Raw genomic sequence first — 14,262 nt, 5'->3', positions numbered from 1 at the left:
ATGACATGGCAATCTTTCTGTTTTTTCATCAACCATCCTGTTATTTGTTGCTCTAGAAAGATTTACATAATTCTAAATTTAATAGTGAAATGTCTCCATCTGATGGTCATACCAGAGCAAAGCAATTTCAAGTCAAAGGACTTCTTTTTGTAAAGTTTCTTTAAATTCTGCTGTACATGACTGGATGTTTCATGTGAATACAGGTTCACCTAATTTTACACTTTACAAAATCAGGCTCTATAACGTTTCATGTTAATGGCATACAATTTCCGTGGAGTAACAGAATCAGTTTGAGAGATTTCCCACATCGTCAGTTTAATAAACTGTATAATATAAAAGGTTATTACATCAAAGCTGTTAACATTTTCAGTTTTTGATGGCTTCATATGGATATTCTTGTACTAGCAAGACCCGCACCCACTAATTCTTTTGGACCTAAGATGGGAAGAAAGACTTGACTGGGGTACAGACTGTATAGAATTGATAAGTACAATTTGTAATCCCAACCACAACACTGTCTGCTTGGAGTTTGTCTGTACCTGTGCCTATGGAGATTTCCCTTTGGGTGCTCCGATTTCCTCCCACACTCCAAAGACATGCTGGTAGGTTAAATGGCCTTTGTCTAAATTGGCCCTAATATGTGTATCTGTGAGTTAGGGACCTTAGATTGTAAGTGCCTTGAGGGCAGGGACTGATGTGAATGTGCATTATGTATGTAAACTGCTACGTAAATTGATGGCGCTATATAATTACCTGTAATAAAAAAACCTGACTACTTTCACCATTAGGCACAGTAGGCTTGTGCCTATAGATAACAGAGGCAGCTCTGGGGCAATTGCCTTCTGACAGCCGGTGCCGCCAGCTGTCAAAATACCCAAACAGTGCCTGCATCTGATTGGGTGTAGGTGGTTTTCAACTGACAATTTTCCAACAGGCTCAAGTTAATTTTTTGATTGACTTTTGTTGAAGATAGAGCTGCTGGCAGGGCCGTACAGTGCTCTAGTTTTGGCTGAGCTAGCAGGAATTGAACGAAACTTGAGCAATGAATTGCCAGTTTTAGGATCTCTGTCTCTAAAGAGCCATCATTCATTGCACTAATGAATGATGGCAGTTCAGAGACAGAGATCCTAAAGCTGATCCTAGCAGAGATCCTAATGTTTCTGCAATTTAGTAATCCGTTACATTATTTAATCCACTACAGGTAATAAAATTTGTTACACAGTCACATAAACCATTTTTTCTTTACAAAGAATTTGCTAAATAGCAACTTGCTATGCTAGCCTAGAACAGAAATCAGTTTGCATAAAACAAATAAAAAGCTAGAGTGATATCACATTCTATCCTCTAAACTTCCCAATAAATGACGTTTATATCCCATCACATAGACAGTAATTATAAATAATAGTAATAAAGATTTGAGTTTTCTTTTGTTTAAGTATTTTTCTTACATTATTGTGTTACGTTTATTTATTTTTTATCAGAGGCAGAACTACGTTGAGTAGGTGCATCAAAAAATAAAATATTCTGTACAAAATAAATTATACCAAAACTGGTTTATGAGAACTCTTGACTTTATCTGATACCAAGTTCATTTTTGTTAGTAAGGTGTCCATGTGCCTTTCTCATATGCTTAGCAAAGACAAACTTGGGTTGAACTCTTTTCTACAAGTGCTTCAGTGCTGTCTTCAGTATTATTCAAAAAATAAGTAAAAAATAAAAATAAAAATAAAAAAAAGGATATCTGTACCTTTTGGCTTACTGTTTTCTAGGTTTAGCTTTAATGCAGACTGTATTTACACTAAGTTTAGAAAATTGATATCTATGTCCATTTACAGTGGACATCACTGATTATATTGCACCTTGTATTGCAATCCATTTGCCTCTTTTACTTGTTCCACAACTTGGATGGTTGCAAAACTAACATAAGGAGTTTAATCATGTTGGACTTGTCTCCCAAATACTACAGGCAAAATTCTGAAATACTGTCAATGGTCAGAACAGTGAGTAGCATGTGGAGATGGCATTATCTGCAGTGTGCTGAGGCCCACAGATAAAAGGACTGTACACACAAGACTTAAGTTGGCCATACACCTGTCCAACCCAACTTCTTTAAATTGAAAAATTTATCATGGGGAAAATCGCAGGTCCGGTTTTCAAAATACAATAGCAACAGCAGGATCCATCTGCGCTGTATATTGGGGACGGAAGAATCTGTAAGATTTTTTACATTCAGCTCCAGTCTGAATTAAATAAATTTATATGTTTATGGTCATCTTTACTGTGTGTCTATCATCCAGTTTTTATACATCGGTGGACTGCATTCTACACATGTTATTTGAATGAAAACATATGTGTAAACAAAAAGTAAAGATACATTCTTAGCAATCTGCCATCTTTGTCTGCCATTGGCAATACATTTCAAAAACGATGCTAGCCAACCACATCAATGTGCAGGAAATGGCAACCAGCTTTCAAATACAAAAATAACCAAATGCTAAAACCTAACATCAATATTTTAGACCATTCATGGTGTCTATTGCACATATTGTTAATAGATTACAATCATTTTTTTGATTAAGAAAATGGATGAAAATACCTGAAAATGTTTTTGTTTGTGGCCAACATAAAAACCTGAATTGTTATTGGGTATAGACTGTGTAGGAGACAGCTCCAGTTTGATTGCTATACATTTCCAGCTTGCGTTACACTAAGGTTGGCCATAGATAGAGTTATTTTATTTCCTGCAACCCCCGGAGTGGGAAACCCTCCCCGCCGGGAAAACACAGTGATTACAGCTAGCGAATTTAACAGCTGCTAACAATAATCGCATGTAAAATATGGCAGGCTGGGTGTACCCAAGTTGATTGATTGATCAACTTGGGTACATTCAGCCTGCCCATACATGATTGGAATCTCAGCCGGTTACTGCCGAACTGGCTAAGATTCGAACCATCTATGGCCTGTTTAAGGAAGTAGGAAAGTATAGAATTAAAATTAAGTATATAATCCTGTGTGAACTGCTCTTTAAATTGCTTTTAAGTCCTTGTCCACCTTTTTGTTTATTTCTCATGGAGGAGTAAATAAAATTAAATAAACTAAAATCAACGGTTCCTTTGAATGGGCATGACAGCGGTGAAAGTCTGTGGAGGCGTGCATGTGTGAAGATATCTACTCCCTTCTAAGGACAGACAACTTTACTGAGATCTGTAGATGTCTTAGTGCAAGGCACTAGCAATAATCAAGTTGTACAGCTCCTCAGCCTATGTAGTCCAAGTCTGAAATATATGTTTTCTTTAAATTAACTTTGCTAAGTGTTTTAAATTGACAATATTTCCCATCTCTCCTAGAGAGCAGTAATCAGAAAAACCATCTGAATGTGTAAATCATAGATACAAAACATTGGTCTTCTGTAAATGAAGACTATGAGAAGTCACTAAGCACCTTTTTGAATTCATGTGCAGCTTTGCAGTCTGTGAACTCTAAAGGACCATCCAAAAACGAATCAGCTTCTGAATGGAAGTATAGCATACAATTCCTCATGTTCTAATGCATTCTTCATAAGATAGGTAATACATCACTTTCATCGTTCTCTTCAGGCTCACTGCTGGATTTTGATTGACCACTAATGGGCATTTCCCCAGCATCTTTGAGATGTGCTCCAGGCTGTGAGTCCAAGGAATCTGTAGTGAGCTGTGTTTCCATGGTGGGCATGCTCTCTGGAGCCTCAGCTTTATGCCTTCTCATGAAACACAGTGGATTTGTCCTGTTAAATAATTTAGCAATCCATGGCTGGGGGATCACATGCTCCAAACTCTCCTGAATGCTGACCCTATCAAGATTTGTAAAATGCAGATCGACCTTTATGATGATGTTATTCTGCACATGAAACAAAATATAAATATAAATTATTAGTATTGTCATTAAGAAAAATGTGATAAACTGATGAGGGCTAAAAAATGTAATTTACTTACCCGGCATTTCTGTAGGTTAGAAAGCCTGAGCATGCAGTCTGCTTCTTCACCATCATCCTGCAGAGCCACCAGAGAATCTAAGGGATCGCGTTTGCATGCGTTTGATTGATCTGGCATGTCCTACAGAAAGCACAGTATATAGTGGTCTTATAAAGGAGACACAAGTGGATACATGGAGCAGAGACAGGCTATGATGTTTTAGTATCAGATTTTATTGTAAAGGGCAGGGAGAGGTGACATTGTGGCATTTCTGCATAAACTTCCATAAGTATCATTTTCTACCCACAGGAATAAATTACCTGTGTGGGCTGTTTTGGCAGAAGGGTTAGCAATTTTATCACGTTTTGTTTAATTCTGGAGTGCAAGACAGAGGGGTAAAGAGAAACTTCTGGATCTACTGAATCCAAGGACAGGGGAAGAAATTATAATTGTTTTGTCTACAAAGCAAATTTTGTTTCCTCAGTAAATTGTTATGCAGTTGTTTACAAAGCATCTACAGTCTTAAGAACACGTATATATGTAAAAATATTGTATAATATGTACAGTTTGTAGACCAGTGATTCTCAACTAGGGCTCCTCCAGAGGATGCTAGGGGTTCCTTCGTCGCTGGGCAATTTCTGCCTCTCAGATAAGTTCCCACTGATACCATTGATCTTTATAGCTTCTTCTCAATGACCACAAGTGTAAGGACCAATCTTCCCACTGACCCTCACACTAATGTATCATGAGTTGTAGATTTCAAATTTTTAGCAGAGGTTCCCCGAGACCAGAGAACTATTTCAAGGGTTCCTCTGTGTTGAAAAGGTTGAGAAAGGCTGTTGTAGACTGTGCCAGTGTCCTGAACTAACTCAGTTTGGGCAAAATACTGGAGTCAGCTGCTCTCCTGTTTAGCTTCCAGTGTGCTGTCTTGTGATGCCTGATCCAACAGGTGGCACCGTTACTAAGAAGTGCATCAGTCAGAAACATTATATAAAGTTATGACTTAACTGTGCGTTTTCCTTATCTTTTTGTGTTTTACAGTTCTTTTCTATGAAAATAAAAATCTATTGGCTGACATTAAAAGGAGAAACTGATGTACCTGTTAAGCTAGAGAGATTGATATTGCTACATGAACATGTTGAAAATGTTCTCCCTGTATGATATACAAGTGTTATCTGTTTGTTTTGCCATCACGTTATATGGATATTTGTAATGTCTCAGCCTTTCAATAAAAAATATCTTAAAAAAAGAAGTGCATCAGTCTATTGGCTACAAACTTGGATAAAACGAAACATTGTCTGATGGTAAAGAATAGATCCACTAACCAGGGTCGGTATGTCACATCTCTACACGATGCAAAAATGTGCATTTATCAATGCAGCTGCTTTACACACTTGTGTTGTAAAACACATACCTGATTAACCACACATACTCTTTTTTTTAAAAAAATTAGGCTTTTCTATCAACCGGCCAGTACTAGACTATTTTGCACCTTAGGCAATTCCAGCTACTTGTACCAACCCCCCTCCCAAGAAAAAATAGAACTTCAAAATTTGAATACTTGGCTTGTGGTTGTGATGTATTAACAAAACATAAATTGCCGTTTGGCAGAAAGAACAAAACAAACAAACAAAAAAAAAAACAGGCATTTACGGGGAGACAGAATCACCTCCTGAACACCCAACAGCAGCCACTTAATCCACTATGGACTGCTTTTTAGAGTTTTGGCTAGTGTGAACCCATTGTACAGCCATTGTAATGCCACCAATATTCTTGTTCTTTTAACATGGTGACGGTAAGATGACACCTATGCTGCACAGGTATCAGGTTACTTTCACCCTGTTATAAAGGACAGGAAAATGGGTGGAATTACAATGGCTGTTTTTAAATGGGGGCACAGGCACTTCTAACAGCTCCATGTATTTGCTGGGCAAAATATCTCTTTGCTTTTTTTTCTCCCTCACCTCGATCATTGGAGGATCTTCACTGCACAGTTCAGGAGCTTGAGTGCAGGCTTCTCTCTCATCAGAGCTGCTGATTGCTCCATCCCACGCCTGCACTACAAATTAACTTGTGTACCCATTGGCAGAGGAGGTAGTACAGCTTGCAGGCTTGAGGTTGCACCGCCCCCCTGCTGCCTCCTCTGTCAATGTGTAGCTGAACTTCTATCAAATGTCCCTCCCTTCTGACATCACCTGTGATGAGTGTCACCGGCATGTTAATTTTCTATACAATTTGTACGAGATAGATTGTGGCTGTGATGGAAAACAGGTTGTGCGGCTTTCTGTAGCTGGTAGTCTCGCAGCTACATTAGCCTAGTTACTGCACCGTTGATGGATGCTTTGGGGAGGGGGGTTTGGATCCCCCTGACTCCCCCCCTTATCTATGCCTCTGAGGCCATGGCTGCACCCTAGGCAGTAGGCAGCTGCCTAGTTCCCTTAGTGGTAGCACCTGCCCTGCATACACATACAAACATACACGCTGCATACATGCATGCAAGTATTGCATATTCTCCCTGCCCAATGGGACTGGAATAAAAAGAAGAATTGCCCACAATGAGATTATGAGCTATGAACTACATAGGGATGAAGAATATTATTACATAGGTTGAGGAAAAAATAAAGGCATATCAATTGAGTTCAACTGAAAAAGAAAGAATCCTGCATCCTTTGAACCCATAGCTGATCAGAAGAAGTCAAAAACCTGATTGCTAAATGCATTTGGATATCTGTCTAGGTCAACATTCTATAATGATACTTTATTTAGTATCCATATTGGTAGCTATTTATATTTATATGTCTCTGTAATGTCCCATACACACAGTTGGAAAATGTGCAATCGGATCATGTTGTCGGAAAATCTGACCGTGTGTGGGCTCCATCGGCATTTTTCTGTCCGATTTTCCAACGCACAAAGTTTCAGAGCTGGATCTAAAATTTTCCGACAACGAAATCCGAATCGCATAAATTCCGTTCGTGTGTAGACAATTCCGACGGACAAAGTGCCACACATGCTCAGAATAAACTAAGACGAAAGCTATTGGCTACTGGCCCATTTATAGCCCGTTTATAGTTCCGATGTACGTGTTTGACGTCACCTCATTCAGAACGATCGGACTTTCCGACAAATTTGTGCGACCGTGTGTATGCAACACAAGTTTCAGCCAAAATCCCATGGATTTTGTGGTCAGAATGTCCGACCATGTGTATGGGGCATTAGACAGAGTAAATTGTGCCTTTTACAAAACAGAAAATGTTTTTTTTTTAGAAAACACATGTTAAATTCTCAGTTATTTTCAAACATGATAAAGAAATGATCACTTACGGAAGGTTTGTAAAGAATAATCTTGATGTCAGTTAGATGAGCAGGAGTGTGTGTCAGTTTTGCAAATGTATGAATGAGGTTTGAGAACACAGTTTTGAATCTTAATTCCACTTCAACTCCACATGAGAACTTTACCATTTGTTTGGGGATTTCTGGAAAACAGCACAGATCAGAGACTATTACAAGTTCCGGAACATCAGTCCATCTTTCCAAGTGTACATATGATGAGACAACATTCTACTACCACAAATATCCCTCAAAATATAGAAGTTAGGTAGTGAAGCTGATACCCCTAAAGCGATTGCTCTATATAAAAGTATATTCATACAAACATATTTGATTTTCTGTACTTATGTAGAACATCACAGACAAATGGAGTCTGCCGCATGAATAAAAATCTATTATCAAAGCTGTGTTACAAGTCTGTTTGGTTCTCATAAACCTCATAAAAACCAAGCATATGCTAGGAATCAGTCATTATGTGGTATTTTTTGTTTGCTGAGCTTACCAATTTTAGGAAGCATAATAACAGCTAAAGCTGCTTCTACGAATTTGGTTACCACACTGGAACGGTGCTTTTGAACTTCAGTGTTTTATTAGCTTCAATTGAGGAAGTTCATGGCTTGCAAACATAAAATGGAAGCCAGCTCATTAGAAGCACTGGCCTAGTTTATACAGGTGTATGAAAGCAGAATCTTCCCAGCATGATAGTTAGGCTCCATGCACACTGAAGCTCAAAAAAGCTTTTTCTGGACGCCAAACTGCTGGCAGAAAACGCTGGTTGAAAAACATGCTTTTAACAGCGTTTTGTACTAGCGTTTATGAGCGTTTATTAGCGTTAGCGTTTATGGCCGTTTTCAATACAAAATACACAGAGGACACTCCAAAAATCCCACAGTGCATTCCAAGCTCCCACAATGTATTGAAAAAATAGAATGCCGAACACTAATTAACGCGTGTTTATGAGCGTTTATAAGCGTTTGTGAGCGTTTGCAGTTTTTTTTCGGCTGAAAAACAGCACTTTGAACGCAAATTTCTGGCGTTGAGAAAAAAGCCCATAAACTCCACTGCTCATTAAAGCTAAAAAAACGTCCATGTGTGCATGGACACATAGGCTAACATAGAGTGGAGTTTATGGGCTTTTAACAAAAACGCCCAAACTCCAATAAACTGCAGTTTATAAGCTCCAGTGTGCATGGGGCCTAACTAATTAGAATATGTTTAATTCTGCTATACTAGAGCCAAGGGAGAGAGGGGCCAGAGAGGTGAAGAGGGGTGCAGACAGGTGGAGATGGGTATATGGAGAGATGGAGTATATTCCTTTCACACTATACTAAATCAACTATGTGGTTAATGGGGTGCTGCAACAACTCCCAACTGGTCACGATGAACATCATGGATAAGTACAAATCCCTTTATTCTTGTATGATCACATAGAAAAACATTGTTTGAGGACCACACAGTCCAAAAATATTGCATTTTCTATGTGATCATACCAGAATGAGGAGATTTGCATTTTGAAACAAGTTTGTTGGTGTACTGGCAACAAATCTTATTCAGGGTATAGGCAGAGGGTACACAGAGTACTGGACAAGGGTGCAAAAGTAGGTGTGTGGATAAGTGGAGAAGGGCTCTGCTGAGCAGCTGTTATGGCCATGTCACACTAGTTATTTGGTCTCTGGTAACAACTTGCCAACGACAGAATCATTAAGGCTCAATTTACTTTCTCCTATGGCACCACTACCTCACTGGCTTGACCAGAGAGATGTTGCTCCATGATCCATCGCTGCTCCCAACAGTAGCTGAGATTCAGCCAGTGGGTCAGTGATGTTCTTTTTTCAAAGCAGAGTTGCACTTTGGTAACATCACTGCCAAAAGTGCCAAAAATATCACCCAAACCATTTTCTTTGCTTCTCCGAAGATTTCCTGATCTCCAGCTTGCTCATTACCTCCTCCCATGCTCACCTCCAGGACTTCTACAGAGCCTCTACCATCCTCTAGAACTCCCTACCCAAAATTACCCAGCTACAATATCTCACAAAATTGAGTACACCCCTCACATTTTTGTAAATATTTTATTATATCTTTTCATGTGACAACACTGAAGAAACAACACTTTGCTACAATGTAAAGTAATGAGTGTACAGCTTGTATAACCGTGTAAATTTGCTGTCCCCTCAAAATAACTCAACACACAGCCATTAATGTCTAAACTGCTGGCAACAAAAGTGAGTACACCCCTAAGTGATAATGTCCAAATTGGGCCCAAGGTGTGAATGTTTTGTGTGGCCATTATTTTCCAGCACTACCTTAACCATCTTGGGCATGGAGTTCACCAGAGCTTTACAGGTTGCCACTGGAGTCCTCTTCTACTCCTGCATGATGACATCACAGTGCTGGTGGATGTTAGAGACCTTGCGCTTCTCCACCTTCTGTTTGAGGATGCCTCACAGATGCTTAATAGGGTTTAGGTCTGGAAACACCCTTGGCCAGTTTATCACCTTTACCCTCAGCTTCTTTAGCAAGGCAGTGGTTGTCTTGCAGGTGTGTTAGGGGTCGTTATCATGTGGTTATACTGCCCTAGGACCAAAGGTAGGGGATCATGCTCTGCTTCAGTATGGCACAGTACATGTTGGCATTCATGGTTCCCTCAATGAACTGTAGCTCCCCAGTTACCGCGGCACTCATACAACCCCAGACCATGACACCCCCACCACCATGCTTGACCAGGCAAGATACACTTGTCTTTGTTTTCCTCACCATCACACACGTTTGACACCATCTGAACCAAACAAGTTACGTTTATCTTTGTCTCATCAGACCACAGGACATGGTTCCAGCAATCCGTGTCCTTAGTCTGCTTGTCTTCAGCAAACTGTTTGTGGGCTTTCTTGTGCATCATCTTTAGAGCTTACTTCTGGGATGACAGCCATGCAGACCAATTTGATGCAGTGTGCGGGGTATGGTCTGAGCACTGACAGGCTGACCCCCAACCCCTTCACCTTTGCAGCAATGCTGGCAGCACTCATACTTCTATCTCCCAAAGACAACCTATGGATATGACACTGAGCATATGCACTCAACTTCTTTGGTCAACCATGGCGAGCCCTGTTCTGTGTGGAACCTGTCCTGTTAAACCACTGTATGGTCTTGGCCACCGTGCTCCAGCTCAGTTTCAGGGTATTGTAAATCTTATTGCCTAGGCCATCCAGTGACCAGTATGAGAGAGTGAGAGCGATAACACCAAATTTAACACACCTCTTCCCCATTCACACCTGAGACATTGTAATACTAACCAGTCACATGACACAGAGGAGGGAAAATGGCTAATTGGGCCCAATTTGGACATTTTCACTTAGGGGTGTACTCACTTTGGTTGCCACTGGTTTAGACATTAATGGCTGTATGTTGAGTTATTTTAAGGGGGCAGAAAATTTACACTGTTATACAAGCTGTACATTCGCTACTTTATATTGTAGAAAAGTGTAATTTCTTCAGTGTTGTCACATGAAAAGATATAATAAAATATTTATAAAAATGTGAGGGGTGTACTCACTTTTATGAGATACTGTATCTGTTATTTCAGACACCTTTAGTGGATCCCAGAAAACTCATCTCTTCAGGTAAGCCTATCCTGCATTAAAAAACAAACTTTTACTATCTCCATCAACCTCAACCAGTTGCTACCTTTTTTATCATGTACATCCCCCTTGGTTGTAAGATTTCATGAGCAGTGTCTTCCTAACTCTCTGGTCTTATATTGTATCCAGTTGTACTGTCTCCTTTTATATTGTAAAGTGCTGTGCAAACAGTTGCTGTTGGTGCTATATCAATCTTGAATAATAATAGTAATAATAATATTAATAACAACAACGGCTATTGTTCATTTAAAGGATAAGTTCACTTTTTAGAAAAAAAATAATATATGCACATTTTTTTGCAGGTAAAAAATTTTTCTTTTTTATTTATTTATACATTTTTTTGAAGGCTTTAAAACATTGCACCAGCGATCAGTAGTTCGCTGGTGCCATGCAGGTCTCCAGCAGATCTGCCAGTAAGCAGATACAATCTGACAGGAGGAGAAAATTAACTACCACAGCGCTCCACAGCGCCGTGGTAGTTCATTGAAAACTACAAGCAGACAGCTGCAAAAGCTGCCGGACCTTGTCGTTTTTCCATTGACACAACATTGTGAATGGATGATCTGGGTGGGGGGGCAGAGCACCGCACGGCCACATTTGTTTCAAAGTGTGACAACTAGCAGGGGTGGTGAGGGGGAGAAGATCCCCCACTAGCTGAACGGGGAAGCGGGGGCCGGTGCATCTGTAACATGTTACACCCTAAGTATGGGTACAAAATGTAACATGCAACAAAAGGTGAACTTATCCTTTAAATCTTTCCTAAATTTTAAAACTCCCTGTCAAGAACAGTTGGTCTGGAGGAGTTCATAAACTTAATGCAATTGACCAATCTAAAGCCGGGCATATATATGGATCGAAATTTGGCCAGTTCAGGAGGGTTTTTCCTGAATGATCAGAATCACCGGTCATAGCTGGCAGGGCTGATCAGTGTGTTCTGACTGCGGAGAAGTCTTTCTGCCATCAGAACATGCTAGCACAGCAGGAGTATTCCCCCATCCACCTCGAAAGTGTGGCTGGGGGAAGCAGTTCATTGTTTTTTTTTGTTCAACCCTCTCTTTGAACAAAAAAGATTTTTGTAAGGCCAGCCTAATGGTAGTCATTGAAAACAGATAACTATTGTTTCATGCTTTTTTGAGTTCATTTAGTTGTAGCATTCCAGTTAGTAGCTGATCTAGAGAAAGGCATGTCAGCATGACATAATGGACTTTATGGTATGTAAAGGAAAGTACAGCTAGCCAACAAAGCATAACGGAAACCATAACTTGGATAGCATGAGTGAGAATTGTTTTCTTGTTACATGACGAAGGTGATACTTTTCTACAGTGACATAGGTGTTTAAAGTGTTAGCTTCTTTTTTCCAGAGTTCTAAAAGTGGAAGCATAATTATTACCGAACTATATGAAACAATTAAAACATAATCATAAATGGCCACAGTATGAGTGGTTTTGTCAGTTTATATAGAGGTATTATATAGTGCAGACACTAGAGGGCACCATCTCCTCTACTTACTGCTTCGGCGATCCCACACCGTCCTATCAAGTCGTTCACTGGCTGAGCAGCAAATCTTGTCAGTTAGAGTTCTGCACTCTTTAAGGGAGTGCCGTATTTCCATAACTTGCTTGCCAATTACCAGAGGGTCTTTGCCAATGTCTTCAAGTTTTATAGAAAGAAAAAAAAAAGATACAGTTACAAAAATTTCACTGTTCCTGTCCTTTAAATTCTTTTGCCGTCACCGGAAAAGTTTGTTGATATCAAGAAATGTTCAACTGATACATTGATCATCACCTTTTTGTTTGTGATTACATAAGCAATTTTTAAAACTGAACTCCAGGCAAACATGTAAATACACAGATAAAATATATCTATGAGAGCTGGTTTACCTGTCAAATTATTTGTTTTTCCGTTCATCCAGTCCTGTGATTTACACAGCACAGCCCTGTCTAGCACGTAAGGCAACCTTACTTTTTCTGCTGCAGTTTCACCTTCACTTGCAGGTTCCCTTCCATCCTGTTACAAGTCAGCAAAAATAGCACACTTATGAGCTTCTCTCTGCTGTCTCCTCTTGTAAGAATGCACCTTGCACTGCAGCACAACTGATTGGCTACTTGTACAGCGCTTGTCACAAATACAATTTCATGTGCTAAAAAAATATTAATGCCAAATAATGTGCTTTACACCTGATAAAAATGTGAACAAAATGTAAAACAACAGATAAAGTCCCATAGAAATATTCTCGACATGAAAGTGCAGGTGTTCTAAATAAAGTATTAGACTTGGTGCTTGGATCCACTACTGCATTTAGTGCCCCACATGGATTTGCACTCACAGGATGCATATGACCAACTATCACTAATATGGTCAGATGTGCTTATGGGGCATGTCCCTTTTATTGTTTTAAAATATTTTTATTGATTTTCCTTTAGAACGACAAAACATTACAGGACATAACATTCAAAATCATATATAAATGTAACATTCCTAGAGTATGCATACTACAAAAACATTTGGAATACTCCTTCATATACCTATAGTTCCAAAATTCTATAATACCACTCAGGGAAATAATAAGGAGGAAGCCCATAGAGTGAAACCGCCTTTTGTAGTTTATTAAATAAATGGTAAGAGAAATGCTCATTTTTTATAGTGCTGGTTTTTACCTAGCACCTTGTGTTTACAGCATTGGTTGTTTGTAAACGGAGCCCGCCGCTTTGCTTCTGTGCTGGGAAGTGAGGCCCAGGTCTCCGTTCAAAGACGGCGTCGGTGGAAGTTACGTCACAATGATGCTGACAAACCTTCCACATGAAGATTAGTTTCCTCTTCTACAAGTGTGGCCTGTTTGTGACTTGTTCTGGACACAGGGAAAGTTTACTTTTAGGGTATTTAGGCGCAGAGAGAGCCCCTTTGAAAGCTAATTCTTTTGCCTCATCTCTCTCTGGTTGTGCCTCCTGCTTTTCCTTGTGCTGTTGCACTGCCCGCAGCACCTTCCTTGGTTCCCTTGCATTCCTCTCACTCCAGGACCTCTTGTTCCAAACCCTGTGTCAGTTAGGGTTCTGGAGCTGGGCCCTGTCCAGGCCACCTGTTTCTGTTTCAAAGAGTTTCCTTTTCCTTGAAATATGTTAGTTCCCCAGTTGTACCTTTTCCACTCTCCAGAGGGTTTTTCTCTCAGTGGGTCTTTTGGACAAGCCTTGACTGTCCCTTACACTGTATGACATGGGTGTCCTACAGGTGCACCTAAAACTCTTCAGTGTTTGGACTCTTGTCTTAAACCTAGTGCTCTTTCTCTCCTTCCTTTTAGGAGGACCCTAATTAAGCCATTATCTTGTTGCAGATTTAGTTCCTTAACAGTC

General features: G+C 39.8%; 1 protein-coding gene across 1 annotated transcript in view; it reads right to left on the bottom strand.

Moving 5' to 3' along the window:
- Window positions 1-289: 289 nt before the first annotated feature.
- LOC143963099 (mucosa-associated lymphoid tissue lymphoma translocation protein 1 homolog) overlaps window positions 290-14,262 on the bottom strand; it is an 81,762-nt gene continuing 67,789 nt past the window's right edge. The window contains exons 13-16 of the mRNA XM_077472663.1: window positions 12,425-12,565; window positions 7,275-7,426; window positions 3,972-4,091; window positions 290-3,876 (exon numbers count right to left, since the gene is read on the bottom strand). Of these exons, the coding sequence (XP_077328789.1) occupies window positions 3,556-3,876; window positions 3,972-4,091; window positions 7,275-7,426; window positions 12,425-12,565 (734 nt within the window). The 3' untranslated portion in view covers window positions 290-3,555. The remainder of the gene's footprint in view (window positions 3,877-3,971; window positions 4,092-7,274; window positions 7,427-12,424; window positions 12,566-14,262) is intronic.

The sequence above is a fragment of the Lithobates pipiens genome, unplaced genomic scaffold (genome assembly GCF_037356315.1).
Source record: "Lithobates pipiens isolate NorthernLeopardFrog02 unplaced genomic scaffold, aLitPip1_a1.2 Scaffold_8, whole genome shotgun sequence".
Classification (NCBI taxonomy): Eukaryota; Metazoa; Chordata; class Amphibia; order Anura; family Ranidae; genus Lithobates; species Lithobates pipiens.
Note: the sequence above shows the minus strand (reverse complement) of the source record. Positions and strands in the feature narration are given on the sequence as shown.